At 42.3% G+C, this 15,557-nt stretch overlaps 1 protein-coding gene across 3 annotated transcripts in view; it reads left to right on the top strand.

Moving 5' to 3' along the window:
* The first annotated feature begins 262 nt into the window (after positions 1-262).
* The window catches only part of LOC126489486 (nuclear body protein SP140-like protein), a 102,132-nt gene continuing 86,837 nt past the window's right edge, over positions 263-15,557 (top strand). For 2 of the 3 annotated variants that reach the window (XM_050123799.1, XM_050123798.1), the window contains exons 1-6: positions 265-397; positions 7,332-7,494; positions 8,388-8,556; positions 9,454-9,537; positions 13,332-13,409; positions 13,773-13,856. In XM_050123799.1, coding sequence (XP_049979756.1) covers positions 366-397; positions 7,332-7,494; positions 8,388-8,556; positions 9,454-9,537; positions 13,332-13,409; positions 13,773-13,856 — 610 coding nt within the window. In that variant the 5' untranslated portion in view covers positions 265-365. Of the gene's footprint in view, positions 398-7,331; positions 7,495-8,387; positions 8,557-9,453; positions 9,538-13,331; positions 13,410-13,772; positions 13,857-15,557 lie in introns of all 3 variants that reach the window. The other variant, XM_050123800.1, reaches the window with a different exon arrangement.

Here is a 15,557-nt window from a genome sequence, read left to right as displayed (position 1 = left end):
CATTTTCCACAGCCACCTCTCCTCAGACAGCTCTGAGCCCTGAGCTGTCAGATTCTCCCACCTTTCCTTGGAGTGAACCAGGGATCCCAGTTTTCTAGAAACTTGAGTTGTCTTTGCTCCTCCCCTCTGGCCAGAGGCAGGATGGGGAAGTGCAGAGGGAGGGTGAAGGGCAGAGAGGGGGAGGAAACCCGCCAGACACAAGGGGACCAAACCAAGTGTGAATGAAGTATGTCATAGCTGAACAAGTTTCACTTTCTTTCTTCTCCTCTTTGAAGGACCTGGAAAGAGTTCTCTCTGAACATCCCAGAGGCTCAGAGTGGTACACTCCTTTGCTCAAGGCACCTTCTCGGCTGTGTAGTCCAGGGATGGCAGGAGGGGACAATGGATTCAGTAGCAGGTAAGTCCTTTCCCTTCTCCTTGTCCTGTGTCTCTGCTAAGATGGATGTTTGTATGTGTTACTGTTGGACTCTGGCGTCCAAACACCGAGAAGGAGTCGCCCCCAGAGACCATCTCATACACCATAGCCGATGCAAAAGCATGAGGATTTTATTAATTCTGTCATGACAGGGTCCCCCAGCATTCGGGAAGCCGAGGGACCTCGAATAGCGGGTACAGTCTACTTTTAAAGGGGCCACAGAAGCAAGGGGGGTTGTTCTTTGACTATTCAGATTGGCTTATTTGAAAGGGCTAATACCAATAATTGACTGGAGAGCTGTTGCCAGATCAGATGAGGTAAGAGGCCATTTTGACCTCGTTTCCCAGGGGACAGAACCAAAGCATACGTATATGGGTAATTGTTCAGGAACTGAGTACGTGCAAGTGTAGCTGTTAGGTCCTTGGTTCCCAGGGGAGGAGGGGAAGCACTATGGCACAGAGGCTGAGAGGATTCAGAATTGTCAAAAATGGCTTCAGGATTGCCTTAAAGTCTTACATTACTAGGGCCTCCCAGGCTGCGTCCGTGGGTCCATGGGAACTTGAGACAATGAGATCACAAGGAGATTAAGAACTGGGACAAGCCAGGTGGCAGTGGTGAATTCCTTTAATCCCAGCACACAGGATGCAGAGGCAGGTGGTTCTCTGTGAGTTTGAGACCAGCCTAGTCTACAAGAGCTAGTTCTAGGACAGGCTCCAAAGCTACAGAGAAACCCTGTCTTGAAAATCAAAAAAAAAATTGGGGTGGGGGGGACAAGCAGTTGCCACTGCTGTTGGCTAGCTATTGGAGAGTCCTATAGTCACCTCAACTCACCTCACTTCATTCCTTTTTCCTGTCACATAACTGGGCTGACACTATGTGGACTTCTGGGAGCTCCTGTAGGAGTGGCCTGTTCATCAGGACTCTGACCTCTCATCTCTCCCTAATTATCATTCTAAAAGATAACTTTGTCCAAAAATGATCATTAAGAAAAAGTGAAAACCCAATTCCTTCTGTTGCCAAGTTTTTCTCAGTTGAGTTGGGGACAGATGAGCTCTGAGTCTTCCTGTATGGCTTAGGTCAGTTCATGGAGGAAGCGGAAGTTGATGAAGACCAAAGACTAATGGAAGCAGGTGGGGAGTGGGTGCAGCCTTTATGCCTTTATCTTTTATTTAACATATGGTGGCTACATAGTGATTATAAATGGATCGAAATTATCTTACCTTACAAACACACATGGGAAGAGGGACTGGAGAGTTGGCCCAGTGGTTAAGAGTTCTTAATGGGTTAGGTCCCCAACACCCATCCTGGGGCTTCCAATTGCCTCTGACTCCAGCTCCAGAAGACCAGGCATCCCCTTAAGTCTTCCATAGGCACTGTGCTTCCATGCAGGAGACACACATTGAGACAGACACACATGTACATAATTGCAAAGGAAAATAGAAGAATTAAGACAAAAAGTGTATGGAGCTAATTGTCCTCTAACAGGGACTCGGTCAAGGCTACTTCTGGTCCTGCAACAGTTCTAAGAAAGCATCACTTCTCCGATGAAGTTTAGTCAAAACCAATTGTGATGCCGACAGATGGCTGTCTCTTTTGGGAGTGGGGTGGTATAAATTACTGGTTTAGTTTCTTTACTACAAGCCTGTTCAGGTGACACCACTCTCAGAGTGTAAATTTTGGTAGTTTCTGTTTTTAAATATATTTGGCCATTTTTGTAGCTGCCGTCAACCAATCTGCAGATACAGGGATGGCTGCTCTATTGTCTCTGCTGCCCTTTCAATGTCTGAGGAATTCATAGCTTGAGTCTTGGTGTTCGTTTGTTTTTTCCTTGTTAACCTAACTAGAGATATAATTTAAAAAGATAAAGATAACTTTACTGATCTTTCCAAAGGAGTAGTTTTTTGGTGTGATAAATAATCACACCCCTTGTTTTTTTTTCTTAATTTTTTAGTTATTTATTAAAGATTTCTGACTCTTCCCCGCCACTGCCTCCCATTTCCCTCTCCCTCCCCCATTCAAGTCCCCCTCCCTCGTTAGCCCAAAGAGGAATCAAGTTTCCCTGCCCTGTGGGAAGTCCAAGGACCACCCACCTCCATCCAGGTCTAGTAAGGTGAGCATCCAAACTGCCTATGCTCCCACAAAGCCTGTTCGTGCAGTAGGATCAAAAACCCATTGCCATTGTTCTTGAGTTCTCAGTAGTCCTCATTGTCTACTATGTTCAGCGAGTCTGGTTTTATCCCAGGCTTTTTCAGATCCAGGCCAGCTGGCCTTGGTGAGTTCCCGATAGGTTTAAGGATAATTCTAATTTATTTTAATTTTATGGACTTTTACTGAATTTTTATTACATCTTTAGTTTTCATTTGGGATGAAATTGCTTTTCTTATGTTTCCTGATTCTTCAAAAGATTTTCATGTAGACCTCTCTTATCAGTTGATACATGCATTTAATGCTATACATTTCCCCCGAGCTACTGTCTTTGGTGAATCTCAGCTTTAATTTTTTTTTAACTTCAGAGTAAGAGAAAGCACCATATTTTTTATCTGTTTACACCCATAGTATTTTTTTTCAAATTACATTCATTTATTGTATGTGTGCAAGTGTGTATATTATATATACACAGTGTGTAAATTGGGATCAGAGGACAACTTGTGAGAGTTGATTCTCTCCTTCCACCATGTAGGCCTTGGGGATCAAACGCAGGGTCTTTGTCTACTGAGCCATCTCACCAGCTCCTAAAGCGACTCTCTTTTCTTTACAACATTAGTGGCAGTTTTCAAATGTATTCTATTTTAATGGTTATATTTAGACCATTCACATTTAGACCAATTATTAACACAGGGCACCATCTGAGGCATTTATAAAAACTTTCATTTTACTTTTACCTCTGTCCCCAGACAGCGTCTTCTGACTACATCCACTCTCCTGGCCTCCCACTTTATATTCCTCTCTCTGCCTAGCTACATTCCTTTCTGTCTCTACTGCCCTAGTGCTGGCATTAAAGGTGTGTGACTTTCAAGTACTGGGATTAAAGGTGTGAGCGACCACCGCTTGGCTCTGTTTCTTTTTTAGACTGGAAGGATCTTGTGTAGCCCAGGGTAGTCTTGAACTAGCAGAGATCCCCTGCCTCTGTCTCCCCCGAGTCCTGGGATTAAAGGTGTGCACCAACATTGCCTGGCCTCTAGTGGCTTAGCTCTGCGCTCTTATCTCTAGGCAAGCTTTATTGATTAAAACATAAACAAAATATCAGTACACTTTCTTTTTAGGCCTTTTCCTTTTGTCCATAGCACTTTATGATTCTTTTTTCCTTGAATTCCTTCATCAACTGCTTTTTTTTTTTTTTGGTATTTTTTTTTTTCTTTTTTAGTACTGGAGATTTCTTCTGGGCATCCTCTTGAGAATGATTTTTGGAGAAACCTCTGTATCTTATGGCTCTTTGTTTTTGGTAAACAGTCTATTTTCTTACTGCTCATTGCTTTGTGGCATTTGAAGTTTAGTTTTGACACCATGGCACTCTTGGGTTTCTGATTAATTTGCTGCATTGCTTTAGTTTGGCCGCAGCATCCAATGTGAAACTGCACCGTTTCAATTTACCTTGTGTGAAATAATTCAGCTCTAACTCCTGGTTTTGCTCCAATTCACTTATGAAGAGCTGAGTTCAGATCCCTAGAACCCACATAAAATCTGGATGTGGTGAAGTGTGTTTTTAACTCCAGAATTAGGGCAGCTGACACAGTTGGCTCTCTGAAGTTCACTGGCCAGCTAATCCGGCTGAATTAATGATATTCAGATTCAGTGAAAGACCTTGTCTCCAAAAAAAAAAAAAAAAAAGGAGAGAGCACCTGGACCCCTTACCCCCATACCAGGCACATATACATGAGCACACACAACCTCCTCAAGTTTAAGATAAAATTTATTGTGTAATTTATTATATTATTACATGTGGAATATAGACTCTTCGTGAAACATAATACTTCTGAAGGTTTTTTGACATTGGATATTTTTGATATCCTTTGTGTTTGTTTGTCGTGTAACCCTGACTAGCCTGGAATTCACTACATAGACCAGCCTAGCCTTGAATTTGTGGTGAACCTCCCGCCTCTGCCTCTGAAGTGCTGGGAGTAGAGGTGTGCATAACCACATCCTTTTTTTTTCCTTAAAAATTATGGGGAATGTCTAAAGCTAGTTTTCTGGGTTAAATCTAATGTGAGTTACCATTAGTTATAAATTTCAGACTTTTAGAATATTTACTCTTAAATGTAGTAGCAATAGACCTATCACTATCACAAGTAAGGTATTTTTATGGAAAATAACAATATTTTCTAAATTAACAATAAAGGATAGAATGTAATCTTGCTTTAACTTTTTGAAAATGCCTTTACTCTCTTGTTTAGGCAAAGTTCCCTGATGTCCCTGGTTACTTCCGTGTCTAATCGGCTGTGATGCCATAGCCCAGGGAACCTCTGAGAAGCGCACTGGAAACTTTCTGGAGGAGGAAAGAGATAAAGAGCAGATGGTATTTCAGTATTAGTCTGAGAAGAGCGTGTCCTCAGTGACATCCGAAGAAGTCTTGAGCAGTGTCAGGATTGCTCAGACTACACCCCACAAGTCACCATTCTCAATGATTTAGCATTTAGGTGACATTTTAAACATTTAAAAAAAAGTTGTACCCTCAGTGACAGCACCAGTTGATGTGCTGGTGTTGATGGGGGAGGGGCTCTCACAAGGCCCCACCCCTAGATGAAGAGCTACAGGGAATTGTTGGCTTTTGAGAAGAGGAGAATCAACCATTATTCTCCAGGGATAACCTCATTCTGTTAGGTTGTCCAATGCCTAGTGGTCAGCCCTAAACACATATACATAGGAACAACACTAAAAGATATCAGCAGATTCTATCTATCTATCTATCTATCTATCTATCTATCTATCTATCTATCTATCATCTATCTATCTATCATCTATCTATCTATCATCTATCTATCTATCTGTCTGTCTCTCATATACCTATCTGTATATATATATATATATATGATAATAATTAAAGAAGGTATTTGAGGGGGAGTGGAGAAGGAAAGCATGGGGGATTTGAGGGAGAAAGGGAGAAGTAGAAATGATATAAATACAGTATTCATGTATGAAATTTTCAAAAACATGATAAAATTCTAAAGTAAGCAAAAGGCAAAAAGAAAGATGTGCCCTATTTTAATGTTTTTTTTTATTTTTATTTTTAATTCATTATTTAGGTTAGCGAACAAAATAGTGGAGCTTATCATGGCATCTTCATACTCATGTGTCATGCTTTTACTCTTCTCCTCCCCCACTTGCATGAGCTGGTTCTCTCCTTCTACACTCTGGGTTCCAGGGTTGAACTCAGGTCATTACACTAGAGGGCAAGCTCTTTGTCCACTGAACCATCTCACTAGCCCTCCTGCCACTTGTGTAGTAGAAATTTGCTGGTCGGTATTGATTTCTTTTTTCCATTATTTGAGATGGGGTCTTGCTAGATAGCTCAGGCCTGCCTCGAAGTCACTAGGTCAGGGCTAGCAAATGCCAGTGGGTAAAGGAGCTCCCCAGGCAAACCAGGCAACCTGAGTTTGATGCCCAGAACCAGAAAAAGAGTGAAAAAAGAGAACAAACTCCACTACACAAAGTTGTCCTCTGACCTCTACATGTGCTAATACTGTGTGGTGTAAATACTCAGTAAAATTATAAGGAAAGCAAATCACTATCTAGGCCATGATGGTCCTTCTGCTTCAGCCTCTAGGATGCCATGACTACAGACCCTTGCACCATGCCTAGCTTTCTTGTTTCTGCCATTGTACTATCCAACATAATTTGTTTCCATTTGTCCACCAGAATGAGGTCGACAGCATGAAAAAACAGCTTCCATGTCTCATTGGGCTTCTGGGCCTCCCTTCCCTAGAGAATCCTTTCCCTGGACTCTGTCTTTGGGCAGAGAGCAGCAGCTACTTGCGATATCAGGCACTATAGCTGACGACAGCGTGGTTAAGAAGTGCTGGTTCTGAGTTGTTAGAGAGACCCCCCTCCCCATCACTGCAGGGAGGTAGGAAGCAAGGAGGAAAGAAGAAAACATGTGAAGCCATAGAGATGAGCCACTCAGTGTGTGCTTGGGTAGAATGCTTCCTCAGTCCTGGATCAACTGCTTATCAATTTTGCTTTCACACTTGAGCTGGAAGAAGAGGGTGTAGCAGTCTTTGCTGTTTCCTTGTACCCGCCATATGGATTGTTTCATTTCTGCGACTGTGATAAGAGACCCTGACACAAAGAGACCTGGTTGAGAAGGAACTTGTACTCTCATAGGTACAGCTTATGGTTCATCATTGCAGGGAAACTAGGCTGAAACTTGAAGCAGCTGGTCATACCCATAATCCAAAGAAGTGAGAAGAGAATGCAAAAGTGCCTGTCAGTGTTCAACTTATTCCCGACATTTAAAGCTGCCCAGGATCCTCCTACCTAGGAATTGGTGCTGCCCACAGTGGGCTGGATCTTCCCATAGCAATTAGCATAATGAAGACACACCCAGACTGATGGATCCATAGACCACCTTAATCTAGACAGTCCCTTACGACTCACACAATCTCAGATGATTTTAGAGTATGTCAGGTTGACAATTAAAACTAATCATTGTGTTGAGTATGGTGGAGCACTCAGGAGAATCTCTGAGGCTAGCCTGGTCTACATAACATATTCTAGGCAAACCAGACTTACAGGTAGTATCCTGTCTCACAAAAATAAAACCCAAAGAATCACAACTTGTACCAGCATTTTAGATGTTTAAAGTTTCAATTTTACTTCAAATTGTTCCTTTTAGGGGACCATCCTTCATACCAAAAGTTATCCAGCCACTGGTAGCCTCTTATAAACCAGTTTCTACTTCTACATGAAATATATCCCTTAGGGCAAGCTCAGAGTACCTGAGCGAAGAGGAGTCACCTGACTATGGGCTCATCTTCAAGCACTTCAGAGAAAATAAGGTGGAAATCGCGAGCGCCATCACAAATCCCTTTCCTTTCCTTATGAGCCTCCGAGACCGTGGCTACATCTCTGAGCAGAAGTTCCGGGTGAGTGAGGAGAAGGAACTCAGCCCTGACAGTCAGCCTGCCCTGTGATGTATTCCTCTGAACCTCGGGATGCTGCCAACAGACTGAAGGCCCTCCAGGGAGGGGGGACCTTCACTTCTTGGAAGTCAGAGGTGACAGGAGAAGTGGGCATCACAGGAAACATTCCTATTGGTCTCTGCAGTAATCAGGGCTGAGTTAAATGGTGAGAGGGGATAGATGGGGTGTGGGAATTCCCCGAAGAGCAGAGCACCCCAGGTTTAGTTGTGCAGTGTAACAACAGAAACTAGAATGCCAGTGGACACGTCCAAGCAGGGCTTCTTTACAAAGTTTACTTATTCCAAATCCCGGAGCCTGAGAGTTTTGAAAGTCACAGTCAGTGTGTCACGTGAGAATAGAACCAGAAGTCATGCTTACTTCTCTCTCTCCAAATTCTCCTTGTTGTTCAGGCACCACTGAGGCCCTAAAATGTAGTAAAAGTTGGTGATGGGGTCCCCTGGGGATAATGACGACAAGCCTTTGCCCTATGGCCAGGGTGCTCACTTGGTTGCCTTGAGCCCTGCAGAGCAGGTCAGTCTCTGGGGAGTTCCTGTGTGGTACCAGACAGCCTCTCATGGCCTGTTAGGCTCACAGTGGAGCATCTTGGCCTGGCTCTTACAGACACATCCTTTGATCATTCTTCAGAGGTACTCTTCCCTGTCAACTGTGTGTCAGCACCAGAGCTGCTCTCGGATAAGCACGGGTCTGTCATTACAGAGAGGACATGTAAGATGTCCCCTGATCAATGCAAAACTCAGACACTTCACAAGAAATCAAATGGCGTTTGAACCATTCTAAGCCTCTCTTATAAAATCATAAATCCATTTTGACATAATTCTTCCTTCAATATTTTTAAGACTTGTCAACAAAGTTGTGAAAACCTGATCCCACCGGAAAGAGTAGTGTATGACATCCTCAGTGACCTACAGAATGAGTTCAGCCTATCGCTTCTCAAAGTGATATTCAGTGCGACGCATCTGAAAGCCTACCCAGACTTAAAGGAGACTCTAAGAAACTTCCCAGATGGTAACTATAGCTCTCACTTGCTTCCGGGAGTTCAGGGCAATTTCATTCATTCATTCAATCACTCATTCTTTTTTTTTCACTGATAGTTAACATAGAATTTACTGAGGGACTATGACATGCCAAACACAGGGGTAATGTCGGAAATACACATGGCCCATGTAGTCAGGAGCTTACACATAGGCCATGTAACACAGGGATAAGTGTTCAGCCCAAACCTGTGTTTCATACTATTAAGACACACTATAAATTGCAAGTTTCCTTAGAAAGAAGCAGGGTCTCTGATGCTTACAGACATGTCCAACAATAAAAATATGTCTCTTGTATCAGAAAATTTACCATTCAGTGTAGTCCTACATCAACTCCCTTCTTTGACAAACAGAGAGATCACAGGGGAAACCCCTCTTGGACCCAGGTACTATAGAGGGCACTTAGTCAACTTAGAGTATAAAAAGAAGGTGGGCTTTTAGAGTTGAGTGACTAGGATCACTGAACATGGTTCTCAGGGGAGATCTTGGGGACATGAGGAGTGCGATGAGCCTGATACAAAGGTGAAGCAGAGAGATGGTAGAATTGGAGCCTGTTACATGGAGATAAGAGCTCTAGGGTCAAAGGAAGCTCAGACATGAAAGGAGGTTGTGCTAAAGAGCATTGAGATCAACAAGGAAGAAAAGGGCTGAGGCATGTGTGATGCTTTATATTGTAGAAGAACAGCACTGGGGACCAAAAGATGAGAAGAAATTAATAGGAATGAGCAGAGAGAAAAGAGACAGAGCAGGGCTCTAGGTGGATGGAGGCAAGTATCTCACATGAGGTGCTGAGGGCCAGCACTCTGAAAGAGTGCTTGGAGGTCTCTGCCTCATTGCTGTCTGATTCAGTCATTGTCTTGTTTCTCTTCAGGGTCCAACAATCACAGGACTCCTCAGAGGATAAATGGAAGAGATGCTGATGAGAGGCCCAGACTGCCAGCAGTTGTTACAGAAGGTGATTCTGTTCTTAGATTGCAAATTACCTCACTGGTGCTGTTTTCCTGTCTTCACCCTTTTCGCCTCACCATTCCCAACACATGCACGTGCACACGCACATGCAAGCATGTATACACAAATGCACGTGCATGCACACAATGCACATATTTATGCATGCATGCACACACAAAAATACACACACACACTTTTGTTCAGGTTGTGGATGCTGTCCCTAGTGTGAGACAAGAAGGGAGGGAAGGAGGGTGAGTCTTTGAAAAGAAGAGCTTTTGTGTATTTAAAGGTTACAAATTCATAAAAATGAAGATTAGAGGCAAGAACAGAAGATTCCTAAGCAGACTTGAGTTTATCTAAAGCAATCTGGCTTAATATATAGCCATGTGTCACTTAATAATGGGGAAGAAATTTCTGAGATATATGTGCTCTGAAGTGAGTTCTTTATTGTGTTGACAGTGTAGAGTGCTCTGCCCCTAAAGATCCCAGTTATTGGGTCACTCACTCACTGATTGTATCAGCCTATGTGATGTCTGTCTTAACGTGGTCCATCCTAGGTTAAAATGTTATCATATGTCACACGAATGTGTTCTCAGGATGGAGTTTGATAAGAAAGTGAAAAATGTAAACACATTTGCTAGAGATCTCACAGGAACAATGAAATGTGGCATTAGGGGAAATGTGTAAAATCTATAAAAATAGATGATGAGAGGTAAGAAGAAATGGAAAGATAGGGCAGCAGTCAGCAAGAGAAGGTCAAATCAGTGAATTCCATAAGTAGATGCATGGCAGAGAGACAGCAGTGTGGGAAGATGGTGCTGGAGACTGGAAAAGGAGATGGGGCCAGGCAAGCTGCTCACAGACATTGGCAAATCTTGGAGGTGCAAGCATGCCCACTCTCAGGCAATGACTTGATACTCTCTCAGAGTCCCGCCTATTCACACCAGGTATGAATTCAGGTCATTACCAACCGTCTTTCATGTTTTTTCTCTTTAATGACCCAGAAACCTTCTTTACAAATGAGTGGAGAAGGCAGATCAGAAGTCCAGAAGGTGATATAGATTTCTTTTCTTTTTTAATTAATTAATTTTATTTTATGTGCCCTGATGTTTCGCCTGCATGTTGTCTGTGTGAGGGTGTCAAGTCCTTTTGAACTGGTGTTGTGAGCCACCATATGGGTGCTGGGAATTGAACTCAGGACCTCAGGAAGAACAGTCACTGATCTTAACCACTGTGTCATTTCTCCAGCTCTAGTGATGCAGATTTTAATGACCTATTTTATAAGTAGCTTTATTTCCATTGTCACAGAGACGAACCTTCATTCCTTTTACCTCCTTTCCTGTTCACCAATCTCTCATCCATGTACCAACACAGCCACCTAGTTATCTATCTACTGCTGATCTATACATCTACATACCCATCTATTCATACATCCACTAACTCACCCACATATCAATATAACCACCCATCCACCTGCCAGTCTGTTTACCTATCTATCCATCTGTGCATCTGTTCATCCATTCTTCCAACCATCTATCCATCTTTCCAAGCCTTCATTCTTTTCTTTTTTCCCACCCCTCCCCACAAATGGCCAGAGTATGTTTAGCTTTTGAATTGTTTTCAGGAGACAAAGCAGCATAGAAATCAAAATTCAAGCTGGTTGAGATTTTCTTGAGTACAGATTGTACATCAAGAGAGGGCAGTTGAGAACTCCAGATGGAGCCATCAAATCTGGGGTTCTGAGTTAAATGCTAGTTTTACCTAAATAGACATGGAATCCTAATATTTTGGGTGCAGTACTGAGCAGGATTGATCCCCTTTAGCTGTTTTTTGCCTTTGTTGTTTTTGCTCATGCCTTTGTTGGGCATGAGGAGTACAACTGAAATTGATAAATCTCTTGTGGATGATTTGGCAAGGGGATCTCTCCTTCTTTGTCCACAGTGAAGAAGACTTCCTATGACTTGAAAGGATGCTAAAACAGAATCTGCAGAAAGGACAGAAAAGAAAGATTTAGATTAAAATTTGAGTTAAAAAAAAAAAACAGAAACAGCAAGTTAACTAAAGAGAACAGACTGAACTAGAGAAATGAGAACAGTCTCAGTGTGTGTGTGTTTGTGTGTATATGTGTGTGGGGGGAGCTAATTTCAATTATAAAACATGGTGCAGAGTTTAAAATGTGGAGAAAGTTATGTAAAGGGACGATGCTAATAGATAGTGTAGGAGAGTCATCAGCCCTACACACAGAGAAAAGACAAAGAAGAATGAACTAAAACCCAGTAGAAGGCCAGTTAAATGGCATGTGCTGCCAAGCTTGATGACCTGAGTTCTATTTGTGGGACTCACACGAAGGGAAAAGAGAGCTGATTCCTGTAAGCTGTCTTGTGGCCTCCATGTATGTGTCATGGTATGTGAGGCACTCTCCCATACCCAGATAAATACAATAGCAACAGCCACTACAACATAATAATAACAATAAAATTTTAATTCAGTTGAGAGCAAAAATTATCTTCAGGGAGAGAGAAAACAGATTGAGACACTGAAGGGGCCTAGCCAAACCCAACTCTTGGCTTAAGGTGAGCACATTAACTGTGTTTTCAGATTATTGTCACCAACTTTTCAAGCGGCCTTGGAAAATGTGCAAGGGTGATCAATCTCTCCCAGGCACTCTTATCTGCTCCCATCTGCAATTCCCAAATACGAACTCCCAGACTTGCCTGTCAGTTTTCCATCTGCAGGCTTGGATGTCTTCACAGAACTCTCTAAGAGACTCCTCTATGCAGATGTTCTTCAAAAAGATGCTTGCATAGTTGCCCATGTTGTCTGTTTTGGCAGTGGACCTGCCTCCTCTGGGTGTCTCTGTCTCAGCATAGGACACTGTTTCTCCCTTCCCAAGTAGGGTTGTTAGTGACTGCCCCTCACCAGCGTAACCCAGTCTTCCATGTATCACCCCTGTCCATCTTCTCCCTTTTCCAACAGAAAAACCAAATCATATCTCTCTTATTTTAATTTATATTTATATGTATGAGAGTTTTGCCTGCATATATCTGTCTGTCTGCACCACATACTTGATTGGTGTTTAAGGAGGACAGTAGAGGGTGTCAAGTCCCTTGCCTCTGAAATTGCAGACAGTTGTGAGCTTCCAAGGGACACTGGGAATTGAACCTGAGTCTCTTGGAAGAGCAACAAGCACTCTTAACTACTGAGCCATCTTCACAGGACCCCCCCCTCTACATCAGATCTCTTGTTTTTACCTTACAACTTCAGAGACAGTCCTTAGTCTCAGGTGCTTTTCCTCATTCAGTCTTGCTCCATCAAATGCATTGTCTCCAACTCTTCGAGTCACCCAGACATGCAGGTGGTACACCTTCCTCTCCCCTTTAGTTCAACATCTTCTTGCTGTCATAAGGATTCTGTTTATTTTCCTCCCTAAAGTCCCCCACCTTCCTGTCTGCCTCTCTTGTTCTTCAAGACAGTAGATTGTATAAGACATTCTTAGTTACTTTGACTCCCTGATTCTTCTTGGACCCTTTACCTTCTGTGTGGAACAGAGAGAAAAGCTTGTGACTCCCGTTCAGAAGAATTCAGTTCTTAGGAGTAGAATATGTGGATGCTTTGTTCATGTTGAAGTGGTGGTTGCTGGGGAAAGATGGTGCCTTGATCTACTCACTCTTTGTATTGCACAGTCAATGTTCCATTTTGATCCCTTGTCCTCCTTATTTTCTTAGATTTTGCAAGCTTCCTGGGTCCCACCTGAGAAAACTGATGTCCCCCTGCATGCTTTGTTGTATTCTGTCTTTTTAGCATCCTGTAGTCCTGGAAATTCCCAAATGAATGATGAACAGGCAGAGGATGTACCTAGCCTCCCACAATGCAACAGAGGTGAGTGAGCCTTTACTTGCCAGTCAGCTAGTGAAACTGCAAGAGAGAAGGTGTCTTCTCATCTTCCCCTACACCCCCACTTAACCTGTTCTTTATTTTCTCAGAGAGAAGAAACCATAAAAGCATCGATGGGGGTCATAAATAAAGGGGAATGAGGTGTTCAGGAAAGGAACAGATTTTGGCCAATGTTCTGCCTCTGGTGGCAGAGGAGTCATGTCAGTCTCCCCTTCAGAGTCCCAAAACAGAGACCTTCATCTAGGAGACACTAAGTCAGCTTGACTCTCCTGGCTGTCGCCAGTGGCTCTCCTGATGTGTTTTTCTTTGGCTGTTTAAATCCACTGAGTCTTCCATTCCTTTCTACAGAGGGAAGTAGTTCTTGTGAACAAATGTTTGATAGACAAGAGCCCCACGATGACACACTCTCTTCACCACCGAGACCTGACGCAGGTGAGCAAGGGGAGTGTGGTGTGATCTGCAGAGTGCTGGGCACTGAATTCTGAGCTGGTGTTTCCTGTTGCATTTGCTCTGCACACATCGTGATGAAGAGATGCTCATGCCCTGGCTATTGTTCTTCATATTTGCCCACGGCATTCTGGGGAAAATTCAGGGAAGAAAAAAGTCATGAGAAACATCATGAAGGAATATTATTTGTGGTTAGGTACTCACATATCAATTTAGTAGGAATCTGCGGGGCCAGACAACATTCATTGCCTTTGTCTCTTCACAGCTACTAAGGCCATACTATATTGAACCCATAGAATAGTTTCTTGCTCTCATTTCTTATTCTCCATGGAAACTAAGAAGCTTATAATTTTTAACTTCTATGCAGGCTGATCATTTTTGTTGTGTTTTCATAAAATTGTTAAAGTGCTCAAAGAAGTTGGGAGCGTTCAACTGTTAAATGCTAGGCTCACAACCATATATATACTACAGGCCCATAGTATCTGGCAGACTCTTCCACGAAGCAGGAAATTTCAAAGACAGTTCTGCCTATATTGGCAGTTTGTCAGTCACTTTCTTCTGTGGCCTGCAGAATGTCTGTCAGACTCTTTCATGAAGCAGAAACCCCAAAGGATCATCTCACCTTTAGGCAAGTTCAGCAGTCATTTTTCTGTGTGTCCTGCATGCCCAGTTCATTAAGCAGTCCAGGCAAGGGCAGTTTCTTGCCCAATTGGCTAAACAACTCCATAAGGAGCCTCTTTGATGCCCATCTTCCTCTTGACGTAACTTGTACTGCCAGAAGAAGATGTGTCTCATTGTCACGAAAAGTTCTAAGTTATTAAAACATTTTAAATGCCATATTATGAAGGTCTCTGAAAAATTTGAAGAAAACCTATCTAACTGAAATATATCTCCATACATATAGAAAATCTAACACAATTACAAGCTTGACTATTATAGATGAATATCTATTGTTATATTTCTTACTTATGCATTACATTCATTTTTTTTGCATTACATTCTTAAATGAACTACATAAACACAATACCTTAATCAAGGGAAGAAATATACAGTGTAACCACATTTACCCTAAATTTGTATCAATAAACCAAGATCCAAATCAAAGCAAATTATTCATCTCTATAGCATATACCTCTTTAAATGTAAACACACAATTATGAACAATAATTGGGAATATGGGCATAGTTCTGTCCAAACTGCTTCCTGCTGTTTGGGGGCACTGTTAATCAGGTCTTTCATGGTGCATTCTGTGTGCTAGGTTCATCTCAGTCAGCAATCAGGTGAAGTAATTTTTTGAGGGGTGTTTAAGGCAACCTCCGGGGGCTCTTTTTTCATCAAACCACACCAGTCTGGGAAGCAATCTAAAGGATCTCATCCTCTGTGGAAATAAGAGAAGAACCTCTTTTCCAAAGTAACATATCCTTAGACCCAAATTTGGAAGTCATGATACCTTTATAATAGCCATGCTGGTTTAGCTTAGCAGCCCATACAATGAAATGTCTCATTCACAGTCAAAAAATTTAAAGATAACACAATAATATACATAATCCAGACTCTGTGAATTTTACATTTTTACGTGACTTATTTCTCTTTACTGCGTTTAATCCTTGCCTATCTGTACTCTGTCTCTTTAAAGACTTTACCCTTTTTTAAGCTTTAACTTTATTTTGTGACTATCTATAATAT

Source organism: Alexandromys fortis, unplaced genomic scaffold (genome assembly GCF_014885135.2).
Source record: "Alexandromys fortis isolate MF-2015 unplaced genomic scaffold, M_Fortis_MF-2015_v1.1 scaffold_220, whole genome shotgun sequence".
Lineage (NCBI taxonomy): Eukaryota > Metazoa > Chordata > Mammalia > Rodentia > Cricetidae > Alexandromys > Alexandromys fortis.
The sequence above is the reverse complement of the archived record's forward strand: the minus strand, read 5'-3'. Positions and strand labels throughout refer to the sequence as shown.